Raw genomic sequence first — 13188 nt, forward strand, 5'->3', positions numbered from 1 at the left:
ATATATAAACTTTTATAAAACATTGTCAAACTACTTGCCAACATTTTTGTTTTTGAAAAAATTTCAGCTTTTAATCATGTTTTTCTTTGTATTGTAACACCACCTTGACTTTTTTCTTTTTACCATAATAACCACAAAATATCAAAATTTAAGAAATTGACAACATGTTCACCCAGAGGTTGCACTACATAATATGTCTGTCAATTTTACTTTTGGCAAAGGTCATTTTATTTTATTATATCTTATTTTATTTCATTTCATTTCGTTTCATTTCGTTTTCACTTCTTTGAAAATAGATCTTTTAGTTTTATTTATTTATTTATTTTGTTATTATTTTTCCACAATGTGTAAAGGGCAACAGACATTAATAAACAATATCCCATGAATATTTGGACTGGACTAGGCTACACTTTCTCTCTCACTTTTGTTTCTCTCCCTAAATCCTCATTCGCATCTCTCCTGTTGTATTTTCACTGGTGTTTTCGAAGCTTATATTTTTCTGTTTTTCTCACTTCTAATTCCTGTTAACATTCTGTACTGGGGGGAATGTTTTTAAATTAATACAACCTTATGTTGCAAGTCAATTTGTTTTTTTTTTGTATTAATTACATTTTTAATTTTTGTATAACTCAATAGTTTCAGATAACTCAAAAAAATTACTTGGATGAACATGGTTCAATCATGGACAGTTGTTTCACGTGATTGAATCAAGTTATTTGGACACGATTGAGTCAAGTTATTTTGGATTTTGTGCCAAAAATAAATAAATAAATACATTTAAAAATATATTTAACTTCACATCATTGACCTTTATTTGTTTTGTTAATAGCTGTGTAATAATATGCATTATAATAAGTAGCTATGAAGGATAATTTAGGGATATAAAAGACCCCTCTGTGGGGGTCTTTGATGTGTAGGTATGTTGTTACTGTATGAACTTGCAGATTGAGCTTGTGCTTCAGTAACATAAAGCAGACAGGGAAGCATTGCAGCTAGATGCTTTTGTTGCCCATTTTTCCTGTCTCTAAATGCTGATTAATTTTCTTCCACCGCGGCTTTGATCCACAGCTATTTTTACCACTATTCTTGTCTTTTAATGACATTGATTTATGCAGTCATTTGGCAGCTTGTATTTTCTCTTTCCTGTTGTCCGAGTCTGGTTTTAATTCAGTTTCCATAACAACCTCAAGGCCGTTCCAATGGTGTTGTATTTTGTCTTAATCCCACATTGTTTCTTTTCAGCTTTTCATGCTTTTCAGCATTACATGCTTCGGTTTTCAGCCTTGTTAGTGCGTTTCTCTTTCACTCTCTCTTTCTCTCATACAGATCCACCTTTTTATTTTCTCCATCATTCCTCCAACGTTTTCCCATCATCCAAGTGAAAAATTTCCTGTAAATCTCTAATGCAATGTCTTTCGCTGTATGAATCTGGAACCACCGGCTGCGGTTTCGGTACAGTGAGCAGAAAGGAAGTTTAGGAACGTTATTCAGAAGGAGGCTGTGATGTTTATCAGTTTTGCACGATCGTTGATGGCCCTCTGGCTCTGGCATGGCATTCATCCATCCATCAGAGCTCCAGAGAGGCCTTCACCAGCCTCCTCTTTCTCCCCCCAAGGCTCTCAGTGTCTCTATCCATCTCTCACACCGGGACCGCTTCTGACTGGCAGGTCATGTTAAGCAGCTCCTCATACAGGCACCCTGATGCTCTCACTGTGCTTATGGGAGCATTTAGGGTGAACAAAACAGTTCTGCTTTTTAGCAAAGAGAGTGTGAGGGTTCATGCACTTCATGTCAAAATATATGCTCTGAAAACAAGTTGCTACACATTTGGTGCAGAATGTGAACAAGTTTTCACTTGGTTTGAGCGGTATAATGTTAAAATTGTGTCAGCCGGTAAAGGAGATCTGCAGTGCAGCTTAATAAAGAAAAAAAGAAAAAATCTAACCAGATGCAGAAAACTATAGGCTGTATTGTAGATAGACACGTCCAGTATTGACCGCATTGTTGATTATAAAGGAGAGACTTAAAAAAATTAAAAACATGTTTATCCAGAGGTGCAGATAAAAAAAAAAAAAATCTGTCCAGAAGCAGAAAACAACTGTCGGCTTCCAGTATTGACAGACGATTATAATGAAAGTGATTTATGAAAGCAATTTAGTTCTGATGATGCGATAGATTGTCATGCAATAGATAATTACCGTATTGTCCCGAATATAAGACAATGTTTTTTTCTTGGAAATACATCTCAAAAAACGCGGTCGTCTTATATTCGGGCCAATACGGTATACAGAATGTCGTAACCTGCTGCATTTATATAAAATTCAACAGATGTGTCATAGGTGTGGAAATGTGCATAATATATAATGGCTGTTTTATAGCGGCTTCAAATGTGGCTCATCCAGTCATATTGTTATTTTATGTGGGGGGTTTTATCTTTGAAAGTGTTATGTAATTTTAAGCTGTTTTTGTACTGATGCCAGACTTATCATTCATTTGTTATGGATAATCGTACTTTTTGTTTTGCGTCAAGCCCTGCCCCACCCATCAACCCACACTGTCATTTTTATGCCGCTACAATATAAAAAAATAGACATTATGTTTACACGCTACATCTATTCATTTGGCAGATGCTTTTATCCAAAGATACTTAAAAATGAGGAACATCACAAGCAATTTATCATAAAAGCCAACAATATTTGTAGTACACTAGAGCAAAAGAGAAGTTTGTTCTTCCTTTTAACAGTTATTAAACACTAAAAAGGGTTTTAAAAAAAACATCTAAGTTAATTAATTTTACACAAGTCAAAATAATTATTTGCCTTCTTTGAATTAATCAACCTAAATGCATTAGACCAACAAAACTAAATTTAAAGGTTATTTAAGGTATAAAAAAGACTCCTTAATGTAATAACATAAGGTTACCACAGTGTAGGAAGAGTCTTATGGTTTTGGATGTATAGATATGTACAGGGGTGTAAAATACTTGAGCAATTTTACTTGATTACTGTACTTAATTATTATTTTGGGGTATCTGCACTTTATTTAAGTACAATTTAAACTCACTACTTGCACTTTTACTTGATTACATTTCTGAAGAAAAATAGCACTTTTTTACTCCTTACAATTTAAACAATTTATTATTAAAAAAATAACTATATTGTGATGTATACTGTTACTGTGATATAAGATTGTGGCCATACCACCGACTCAACAAGTCAAACTCAGATGTTTGTCTCTTTTTGCCATTTTGGTGGCAAGAAATTGTCTATTGGCTATTGTGCCCTTGCAGATAATGACCTGTGCAAAAGTTTGAACAATGCTCTGGATGTGGTTGAGTCAATGGTGTGTTTTGTTATGAGTAGCTTTTGCTGTATACACAAAATAGAGTGACCTTATAGCCTGTTATGAGCTTGGATTAGCTGAGACACACTCCTGACACACCTGGGGGATTTGCTTTCTCTTTCTGTGCCCTCACTCTCTATCTTTCCTCTGGCTCTCTCTTTATATATCGATCTTAATATGGCTCTCTCTTGCCCACCTCCTCTATCTATTAATCTATTATTAATAATGATTTTATATTGATCCAAACCTGGAGCTTAAGTTAATCTTTTTCTAAGCCTCCCCCACTAATTCCCACTTCTCTCGCTCAATCTTTCTCTCTCTTTCTCTCTCTTGCTGTTCTTCTGTGTCTCCCCAGCAGAGTGTAAGGCAGCAGGTGTGCTGTCACAGGCAATGAACGGGCCAATCACCTGGGGAATCAAAGAGCCTGTGACTCTGTCACTCCACACATCTTCTGACAGACAGCCCACTATTTATACCTCTCTCAGGGAAAAAGTGAGAGCAAGGGAGGAATTTTGTTAGAAAGAGGGAAAAAAGAAATAAATGGGAATGGGGAGATGCGTTTGAAGGGGAGATTGAACAAGAGTGAAAAGTCCCGAAAAGGGGAGAAGACACCGGCGTGTTTTATGGCTGACACGGTTTTCTTTCTTTTTGTCCTTTAGCTTTTTTCGTTCATGCATTTCCATGATGTTACCGTGCCGTCCATAAATGTGTACTGAAACTGTCTTTAGTTCTGTCGCTTTGCAAGGCGATGATTGTGATAAAGAAGGGATGTTTAATGAGGCGACGCAGCAGCTAAACGTAGCAAGTGCTGCCATGAGGAAAACACTCCACTCATTAGTATCTGCCATTCTCTCCAACTTGCATGTAAATGTGTCTCTGCATCTATGATGTTTTGTAGCTTTTTTTTTTGTGGAAAATAAACATCAAAACTTGAAACTGAGATTCTGAAACTGCACTGAGGACATGCTGTGAAGAAACCCATATCATGACACAGTCATGCAGGGCCAATGCATGGCCTTATGTTTTGTGTCCTGTGTCACATACTGAAGATACCAGACAAAAATCGGCAATTAAAATAAACCGCTCCAGCTATTTTTAAATGGCCTTTTTGTTGTTGTTGTTGTTGTTGTTCTTCGCCTTCTCTGGTTTTTATGTAATTTGATACATTCATGATTACAGACATTTCTTTGTACCGTTTGAACTGAATATGAGTGTGGAAATCTCTACATTTACAGGTTCAGACTGGTATACAGTGAGAGTGGATTTGACGGTGATGGATGTCAATGATAATGCCCCAGAATGGACGATGGTCCCTTTCCCCTACCTGAGTGTGGTCTCTGCTAATGCCCCATCAAACACACTGGTCTACAAGCTTCAAGCCAGAGATGGTGATGAGGGCATCAATGGAGAGGTGGAATACTTCCTGTCTGATGGTAAGCAGATTTCCCATCTGCCTCCTTATTTTATATCAAAGTTTATTTTATTTTATTTTCAGGTTTCTTTGATAAATAGCAAGTTCAAAAGAACAGCATTTAGATGAAAAGGAAGCTTTTGTAACATTTAAATGTATGTACTGTCACTTTTGATCAATTTAATGCATCCTTGCTAAATAAAAGCATTGATTTATTTCTTTTCATTTCATTTTCTCTTTCTTTCTTTCTTTCTTTCTTTCTCTTTCTTCAAAAAAAAAAAAAAATCTTACTGACCCCATACTTTTAAACAGTAGTGTATGTTACACAAGCTTTCTATTTCAGATACATCCTGTTCTTTTGAACTTTGTATTCATCAAAAAATCCTGAAAAAAATGTAAATGTAAATGTAAATGCATCTATCTATCTATCTGTCTATCTATCTATCTATATGTCTGTCTGTCTGTCTGTCTGTCTGTCTGTCTGTCTGTTATTATTAATAATCATAATTATTTTATATTATTCATTTAAGGGTAACACTTTAATATAAGGCTTAATTTAAAAAATTTATTTAATGCATTAACTAACAATGAACAACATTCATTTTATTGCATTTATTAATTGAGGTAAGTATTTATTTATAAATATGTTTTTCATTGTTCATGTATATTTGCTCATAATACATTAATATTAATTTATACAAGTTGTATATACAAGTTAAATGATACCTAAACCATTAACACATTTTAACCAATTGAACCTTATTGCAAAGTGTCACCATCATAAAATTTGCATTTCATTTGCATGTGGATGAATTGTTTTGTTATACAACAGGAGGTGACGGGAGATTTGAGGTGGACAGGAAGAACGGTCACGTGTGGACGACAGGCCTCCCCCTGCAAAGAGACAGAGAATACCTACTCACAGTGGTGGCTGCTGATCGGCAGGGCAGCCGCAGTCCTCCCGCTGTAGTATCCATCATCGCAGGCCCAAGAGCTCCTCAGTTCACCAACGTGTCTTATACAATTTCCATACCAGAAAACACACCAGAAGGGCAACCGTGAGTAAAGCCATAACACACACACACACACACACACACACACACACACACACATAAACACACACCCAATCTAGTAAATGCAGCAAATCTTATTTCCATAGTGTAATTCTAGCACGCCCTAAATGCATCTCCCACACCGTGAGAACACCGCTTATCCATCAGGATAACAAATAGAAACAGGATCATACTGCACTTACAGCCATCCACGCTCCCTCTGCTTCTCGCTGGAGCATCGCTTGTGTGAGTCATTGTGTACTACACGATGCAAAATTCATGAAATAATGATCTTTGACTATGTCAGGGTACTGTGATATGCATTAAAGATGCATTAACATCATAACTTTGTTCTGCTCGTATAGACAGCCGTGAGAGGTTAACCATGCGTTACACCAAGTAATGTATATGATAAAAGCCTCTCTTTTTTTGTAGTTTAATTATTTATTTATTTATTTATTTTAATTTGCTCCCACATATAGATGACAAATGGACCCTTTATTACTTTGTCTTTGTGCAGTCAGTGTTAATAGTTTAGCCCTTTGATATTAGATGAGTCACTGAGAAATGACTTGCATGATGCTGCTACAGGGAAGAACGATTAGCCGTGCTCTACACAGATGTACTGTATTAAATCAGGCTTTGCCTTGTAGCAAATTATCCTAAATCCATGTGGAATAAGTGCCTACTAGATCCATTTATGGCAGCTGCATGTCATTGAATATGCATTGTATGCTGTGGTGTATATTATTTTCCTCATACACACCTGTGATTCCGCCATATTGTTGCTTTCATTAAACTTAGACTTGGCACTGGCAGCCAAATCTTACTGAATCTGGTTGGCTTCATCCATATAGATATGCAAAAATATGGTTAATGTTAGGATAAGTATATTGCTCATGGCAACAAAATGGGGTGACGTTAATGTTATCCCCAAATGTTCTGGTCTCTGCCAGACAGCAGAGGCAAACCAAGCCAGCAGGCAACCTCTGCCAATGGGAATGGAGTTGTAATAACCACAATACCTGAAAGAAAGTCATATTTACCTTTGTTCGTCTGCCGTTAAGCTTCTTTGGGATTACCAAAATACTTGAATGTCAATATTGACTGCTTGAGTGCGTGATTATCATAATTTTGCCTTTATTTTCTACTCTCTGAATGTATCAAGAAACTGACAAATTGCAAATTATAAAGTGAAAAGCTCCCATAAATGAATTATATCATTTAACAGTTAATTTTTTTTTTTGAGAAATGCTCATATAATGCTTATATATTTATGTTGCCATATAAAATGTTACATATATAGGCTGTTGGCTTTATAGTAATAATAATAATAATAATAATAATAATAATAATAATCTTATATTCTCCCAAAGTTGTGTACAGTATATCTCATTCAAATGAATATATCACCCAAAACATGTCATTTCGCAGTTGGTGACGAAGTAGTCAAGAGCCAATGAGCATTTGATATCACTGACATAAAGCCTTTGCTTGAATTTTTCCCAAGGCAGCAATTTTTTTTTTTTTAATTTGTAGAGAACTTATTACAAATTTTGTGCCCCATGGCAAACAAGATGTGTGATTTATGGTTGTGGTTAAATGATTATCCTAGACTAATGAATGCTGTGATATCTTTATTGTCACTTCTTACAATCAGCTATAATCGCTCACTTCTAATTTGATTTGTAAATATTTGTGTTTTTCCTACTTTGATAATGCTTAATAAAATGTCATGGAATTGCAGTGATACACTTTAATTGCTGGGTTTTATGATTTTGTTCTCTAAGTGTAAGCACTGGTCATGATTTGACCCAGTGAATAAAAATCAACGAGAAAGAAAATTACAATAACAGTAAGACAGATGCACCTTAAAGGAGTAGTTCACTTCCAGAATTAAAATTCTGTCATCATTTACTCACCCTCCACTTGTTCCAAACCTGTATGAGTTTCTTTCTTCTGTTGAACACAAAAGAAGATATTTTGAGAAATGTTGGTATCCGAACAGTTGATGGGCACCATTCCATAGTAAGAAGAAAAAAATCCTATGGAAGTCAATGGTGACAGAATTTTCATTCTGGAAGTGAACTTCTCCTTTCAATGAAAATTACAACAGAGGTTGTTTTTTTTAGCATCAGGATGAGACTAAAGTGAGAGATATTTTGATCTATGTCATCGGAAATGAGGAGGAAAACTTTTCCATTTCCGCTTGCTTTCTTTAGTAATGGGTTTGCTTTGCCCCCAATATATTTGTTAACCAGCACAGTACTGTATGTTCTTTGATGCTGTGTAATTGTAAATTGTTTATTCTACATTTACACAAGATCAGTGAGCCTGTGGTGAATCTCTTACCTGCTGTAGCTGTTTCCATTTATCTTAACATTTATTTCCACAACATACAATCCTCCACTTACCCACATTCAGTTACGACTAAATGTCTCTAAAGATATACTGCATTCACATTGGAAGTTGAATTCATTGAAACTTATATTCAACAGATGTCCATATTAGCTCAGATGCCCTTGGTGCACTTATCATTCTATTTACCTTTGTTAACCCATTCTTTTTTGCTTTTATGTTTGTTCATTTTTAGAACAGCATAATCAATTATAGTCAATAATCATCATTGATTATTGTCAATCAGGTTGTCTCTCTCTTTGTCGTTTCTCATCCAGCTTCCTAGTCACTCCAGCAGTGTCCTTCCAAAAACAGATTGTAATTTACAGCCTGCTCATCAATCCCAGCAGTCTTTTCAGCATCCAGCCAGAGACGGGGGAGATCAGTCTGACCCATACTATAGACTATGAGAGTGACCAGCACCGCTACCTGCTGCTGGTGCGGGCCAGTGAGAATCAGGACAGTCTCAGTAGTGCTGCTGAGGTGAGTGCTGCAGGTGCACAGACAAACTCAGACAGGATGCCCATTTAAGAATTGTACATATTCTGCACATTCAATCAACTCTCTTTAAATCATACAATGATTATGCTTTGTTATGCATGGTTGTATTTATTTATTTGTACCTTTGGTGCTTATATATTTGAGATATAATATATTTTTTATTGATAAAATTAACATTTCTGTATTTCTAAAACATCTACATTTTTAGACTTTTTTTTTAGATTTTGTTTTGAGTCTGACGAGAAAATGGTTCATTATCTCTTGGTTCTAACTTCATTACTTCCAGAATAAGACCTAATGAGTGATATATGGGAAGGTTTTGCTCATAATGAAATGTATAGTAGTGGAAATATATCCATTAGGTAGTTTATGGGAAAAACATCAATACCACAGTACAATGACTGTCAAGAAGACTGTTGAAAAGAATCTTCAGTATTATGAATTTTTCTAGGGAATTTGTCTTCAGTAGAAATTTAACTTTTATTGAACACTATATTTATTTCCCAGGCATGCACGTCTCAAAATGTTGATATAGATGTTTGCATAGCAACAGGGAAAAACGTGAAATCAGTGAAATAACAGTGAAATAGCAGTTAAATAAATGTGTAGTGAAAAAAGATGACTGAAGATATCTGTAGCAACAACTCTTATAATTATATGCTTTTGGCTGTCCATTCTGTGTCATTTTTTAATGCAAAAATGATATGGTTGTAAAGATAGCTAAGATATATATAAATATATATATATATATATATATATACAGTGGGTACGGAAAGTATTCAGGAGTCTGAATACTTTCCGTACCCACTGTATATAGAAAGAAATATAGATAAACAGACAGGTAAAAAAAAATAAAAGCAAAACAACTATTTTATTTTGAATGCGGGGTCACAGCCACTAGGAAAAATGAATTACTATGAATCCCTATTAAAACGCATGTCAGACCAAAATTATTCCCTTAAATTTTGTCCCAGCTAGCCAAACACAGCTGTCTAAACAAACAGTTTCATATTGAGCACTATTGCTGATTTGCAAGCTCCCAGCATTGCAGAATGAATACATTATGAGGTTAGTGTGTTATAATCTTATTTTTTAGTATTTCTTACTTGCTGGCATTATTTATTTTGCTGTGCTGTTTTTTTTGTTTTGTTTTGTTAATTGTTTAGTGATTTAAACAATAAACATTTCAATTGTAATATTATATACAGTATAAACTTCACTTCTCTTTTAAATTAAGACAGACTGATGATAATGTTCATGTTATTTATACTTTCCATTTAAATTTTGGTCACTTAAGAATGAAAAAACTACAATCGAGAGGGTTGTGGCACTGTGGGAAATGTAGGGGCAACAATTTAACTGAAATCAAAGAGATGCCTAGCAGTCCGTTCATTCCTTTTACAGTAACATTCCACTGGAGGTTGTAGTCTCACCTCATCATGACTTGATCTGGCTGCTCAGTGATCCATACATCTGTCCTGGCCTGAGGCAGGCCAGCCACGATCTCAGCTATTAGCTGGGGAATGTCTCAAAACAATGCAGCCACTGTGTGTCTAACTGCAGATGGGGAGCAAGAGGGCATGCAGACAAAACAATTATACTAAAAGACTGACAGACCCTTTTGACTTCAAGAATCCTGTGAGACGTGGTCCTGAGAGAAATTTGCCTGTTGCATTCTCTGCATTCAGGCACACCGCAGCCCATCTGTCACCCTGAAATCACTCTATAACTCTTCTCACATCTCAGTTTCTGGAGACCCCGAACACCTGTGCTAAAGCACCAGTTACAACAAACAAAACAAAACACGGTTTAAAATGACATAATTAACAATGTGCAAACTGAAAAGGCTTCAGAATCAATAATTATGGCCTATTCAGTCACAGTTATTAGGGTTCTCACAGTCATGGACAATCTGAAAATATCAGCAATATTTGTAATTGTTTTCCAGGCCTGAAAAAGTAATGGAAATTTCAGTAGTGGATATACATTTTCTATTTATGATCTGCTGTAAAAAAAAATATCGCCTAGAAATTGCTTGTGTAGAATAGCATTTCCTTGCATTCCATAGTGATGTGTGATATGTGAGTGAACTGATCTTTTGTGTCTGTTTATGTCAATAAATGAGTCAAACCAGTTCACGATATGTTAATCAGCTTCGTATTCCCGGATTGTGTCCGTCATATCAGATCTCTTTATTGATACAATGTCTTTGTATATCATTGGTTTTACTATCAACAGAATAACCACTGAGAGTAAAACTTATAAAATAGGGCTCTGAACAGTTACTGAGAACACAAAACTTTCCCTCAGGGATCTTTCTGTCTTGTAGCTCTTCTTTTTGATTCAGCCTTATATGAAGGCGTTTTATTTCATGTGATTTCGGATTATGGTCTCTGTTAGTGTTAGAAATATGGGTAACCTTGTAGACTCTGACCTGTTGTCACAATTTTGACCATTTCTGACTTGGCCTGTCTATTTTCATCTTTCCGGTCTCTAAAATTGCAGTGAGTAGGTTATTAAAGTCACTTAGCAACTGCCAGGAAGCTTGAGCAACAGTGTCAGGGCAAAAGCACTCACACAGTGTTTTTCCTCCTCCAGACAGCAACATTCAGCTTAATTCTTATGGGAGGCATTAAATGCCTCTTTTAGCTTCCCTGATGCTTTTGCAACAAATTGGGAAAGAGCTATAACATGGCAATGAGATCCTGGAGGACGTTTGTCCTTTTGTGTTGAGATTCACTACTTCACAACTACTGTATTTTCAGGCACAGATGTTTGTTTATGTAAGAACATAACTGCTTGACACCAAATAATTTTGCAGTGAGAAAGGGCCAAGAAAAACCTGGATAATGGTTTTAAAGCGTGATAGGATATGGCCTTTTAAGCTTGTTAAAAGAGCTTTTTTTTGGCAAGGCATTCTCAGACTCTGAGAAACACTGGGGACAGTCATAGTGATGTTCTAACTTACTCCCTGATAATAATTCACAAATTCAAGATATTATGATCTGCCCATTTGTTCCATTAACAATTCACAACTTTCTATTCTGTGCCTTCTGGCTTCCTTTCCGCTTGTTTTTCACAGGTGCGAGTGATCATCACAGATGAGAATGACTGTGTTCCTGAGTTCCAGCAGTCCATTTATAGCAAAGACGGTGTCCCTGAGACAGTCACGACTGCAACATCACTTCTGCAGGGTAAGGCTGTGGACCTGTGTTATCTCGAGGTCCTTGTATAACAACACATAATAGAATGACCTACTGTTTATTTTTTACATTTCATTTTAGTCACTTTGTCATGCATTTCATTTTAGTAGAAGTGACATTTGAAACCAAATATTCAAATATCTGATATATTTATTTAAACATGTATAACCATTTAACAAAAGCAACATGCAGAAACGGTCCTTGTGAAAACCAGGCTCATGAAAGAATATTCTGAGTTCACTATTGTAATACAATATTGTAAATTCTGAAGTGATTCATTGCTCATGTTTAAGGCAAGGGGCACATTGTAGTGTGTTGTTGCAGAAAGAGTGTATTAGCAATGTGACTTTGTTCTGTCTAGTGCACAACTTGCTTAATTTTGTGCAGATGCATGCTGTAATATTACGTTATATGGTCAGTAAGTAATTTTTTTGAAAGAAAGAAATTAAAGCTTTTATTCAACAAGGACACATTAAATTGTTTCTTGAGCACCAACTCAGCAGATTAGAATGATTTCTGAAGGATCATGTGACACTGAAGACTGGAGTATTGCCTGCTGAAAATTCAGCTTTGACATCATAGGAATAAATTACATTTTAATGTATAGTAAAGTAGAAAACATGTCTTTTAAATTGTAATATTATCTAACAATATTGCTGTTTTTACTCTATTTTTGGCACACAAGAGACAAAACGATCCCAAAACTTTTAAATGGTACTGTATATCGGTTTGGGTTATTTAGCAATTCAGTTTACTGGTGTTGATTTACTGTGGGTAAATCCACAATATTATTGGCTATAATTGGATTATATATATATATATATATATATATATATATATATACTGTAAAATACAGTTATGCGGTTATGTACTCACCAGTACATATCATGCAGTATTCAGTGAGCAGTATATCTATTGGATAAATGGAAACACCACTTTTGACAGTGTTGTTAGAACAGAGCGCTGTAAGATAAAGCAAGGTCATTAGTACACTCGCCTGCAGCCTGGTTAATCAGTACTGAAAGATGCCACTATGAAAGTACTGAATGTCTCATCCATCATGCGGCTTCAGTGGAGTGTTTCCATTAGACGCGACGGCAGACTGTGCTCTTACACTTAAGGGCGTTGCATAAAATATCCCTTAAATAATACTTAAGGGTATCTTTAGGTGAAACGTAATAAACCCTTAAAATTTATCTTAAGTATCCCTTAAAACCCATTAAGTGTTGCGTAAAGCCCCTTAACTGTCATTTTCCTAAGTATAACATAAGGGTTGGAAGAT

The 13188-nt window shown here is 35.6% G+C and overlaps 1 protein-coding gene across 1 annotated transcript in view; it reads left to right on the forward strand.

Annotated features, from left to right (window-relative positions):
- The window catches only part of LOC107741884 (neural-cadherin), a 307523-nt gene that overhangs the window by 118640 nt on the left and 175695 nt on the right, over window positions 1-13188 (forward strand). The window contains exons 2-5 of the mRNA XM_016554680.1: window positions 4578-4775; window positions 5586-5811; window positions 8481-8685; window positions 11786-11897. Of these exons, the coding sequence (XP_016410166.1) occupies window positions 4578-4775; window positions 5586-5811; window positions 8481-8685; window positions 11786-11897 (741 nt within the window). The remainder of the gene's footprint in view (window positions 1-4577; window positions 4776-5585; window positions 5812-8480; window positions 8686-11785; window positions 11898-13188) is intronic.

The sequence above is a fragment of the Sinocyclocheilus rhinocerous genome, unplaced genomic scaffold (genome assembly GCF_001515625.1).
Source record: "Sinocyclocheilus rhinocerous isolate Xijiao unplaced genomic scaffold, SAMN03320098_v1.1 scaffold436, whole genome shotgun sequence".
NCBI lineage: Eukaryota > Metazoa > Chordata > Actinopteri > Cypriniformes > Cyprinidae > Sinocyclocheilus > Sinocyclocheilus rhinocerous.